Genomic DNA, 1819 nt, shown 5'->3' with positions numbered 1-1819 from the left:
ATCATGTGATATTTCATGGTAAAATATGTTCACAAAGGTAGTTTGGAAAAATACAGATAATGGAGACAATGCAATATTTGAGAAGCATTGGAACTGTTCTGTATCTAAAAAGAGTGTGGAATAACCCAGGTTATGACAAGTGACATCTAACTCACAGGGCCCTATTGGATCCAGGAGAAACATGACATCCCCATAATATCTTGGAGAGGCACATGGTTTGGCTTTCTTTTATGTAATTGTCATCCACACATGTCCAACTGGATGGTTCAACAGAGGGAGTGAGACTTTGCATTGCATTTAAACCAAAGACTCTACACACACTGTCATCATAAATCACTCCAAATTCAGCACAGTTTCTCACCTTAACAGAACTTATCCACCACTGGCTACTGAAACGTTTACTGTCTTCTCCCACATGTATCTGAAAATAACAATTATACGTTTTTCAGTACAAATAAACACCAAAGGGCTGAATGAGGCATAGCTATGGGTCAAGAGGATCTGGATACAGTAAAATACTGGATCATCTTTCAGTGTGATTCTTGCATAGGAGACAATGCTGTCCAAGATGCACATGACCATGAAGCAACTCATGAGCAGGAAGATTCTCTGGGTGGCCCTCAGCTCTGGGGATGACACTGGAGACAGGCTGCTGCTGCGGAGATACCAGGACTGCCTCTTGTGCCTGTACAGGAGAGCCACCATGTATCCATTGGAGAGGGCCATTATTCCTATAAAGGAGACTTCCCTGAAGGTCTGCAGGGTGGACAAGCTGTGCCGGAGGAAGAAGGTCATGGGAATGAAGGAGCAGGATTCTGTGACGTACATAAAGTTGTCTGAGGTCCAATTAGGGGTAGCAGCAATGGAGATGAAGAGGTGGCTACTGAAGGATGAGTAGATGACCCACAGGAAGAGAAGGAAACACACGTTGTGACGTGAGGATTTACGTTTGAACCTTGCCAAGCAGGAGCCCATGGGGCTGAGGGTGATGGCTTGGAGGACACTCAGCAGGCAGGTGGCACAGATGGAGAAGCCCCTCATCAACCTGTACAGGTAGATGAGCAATTTACACGTCAGGTCATCCCACCTTCCCCCCTGAGGTATAAAAATGTCCGAAGCTATGAAGCCTTTGATGAGCAGAATTACCATGTGGATTAGGGCCAGGAGACCAATGGGCAGGTCAGTGGGCTTAGGTCTGTGTCCAGTAATGTGCAAGGAGATGTGGACAAGAAGAAGAAGGGCGTTGGCCATGACCCCAATGCCAGTCACGGTGTACACGGTGTTTCTTATGTGAATATTACTGTACAGCCTGTTGGCTTTGTTCATCTTATAAGGAAAAGACAAATATTGTGACCACAGTAACATACAAAAATGTCTTTTTTTTTCAAATCTGACCTCCTTCATCAATCTCAAATTAACACCACTACCATGAGGAAAAAAAGAAGGTTCATCCAACTATATTTTTATTCCACATGAAAACTCAGTTCTGGTGCTGGCCACAGTGATGTCTGCCTGAAATCCCAGTGACCCCAGACACTGAAGCAGGAGGATGACAAGGGTGAAACCAGTCTGGGCATCTTAGTGAGACCCTGTTTCAAAATACAGAGTCAAAAGGACCAGGTGTAACTTGGTGCTGGTGCACTTACCCACCAGGCAGCCCCCAAGACAAAATTTTTTAAAATACTATGTTCTATTCACACCCTGGAGAAAGCATCTCCACGCACTGCCTTATCTCAGTACCTTCCAATCTCACTGGGACCTCCACAGTGGCATACTTATTGATACTTCAGTTTTCTTGTACATTAAGAATTGTCAGCCA

General features: G+C 44.7%; 1 protein-coding gene across 1 annotated transcript; it reads right to left on the bottom strand.

The window, feature by feature from the left end:
* Nucleotides 1–372: 372 nt before the first annotated feature.
* On the bottom strand, nucleotides 373–1326 carry LOC308640674 (vomeronasal type-1 receptor 48-like; the record flags this gene model as incomplete). Its single annotated transcript, XM_081312472.1, has 1 exon — nucleotides 373–1326. One exon carries the CDS (start codon nucleotides 1324–1326, stop codon nucleotides 373–375), a length of 954 nt encoding a protein of 317 aa, XP_081168598.1.
* Nucleotides 1327–1819: the final 493 nt, after the last annotated feature.

The sequence above is a fragment of the Spermophilus citellus genome, assembly GCF_964194105.1.
Source record: "Spermophilus citellus genome assembly, contig: SCAFFOLD_219, whole genome shotgun sequence".
NCBI lineage: Eukaryota > Metazoa > Chordata > Mammalia > Rodentia > Sciuridae > Spermophilus > Spermophilus citellus.
Note: the sequence above shows the minus strand (reverse complement) of the source record. Positions and strands in the feature narration are given on the sequence as shown.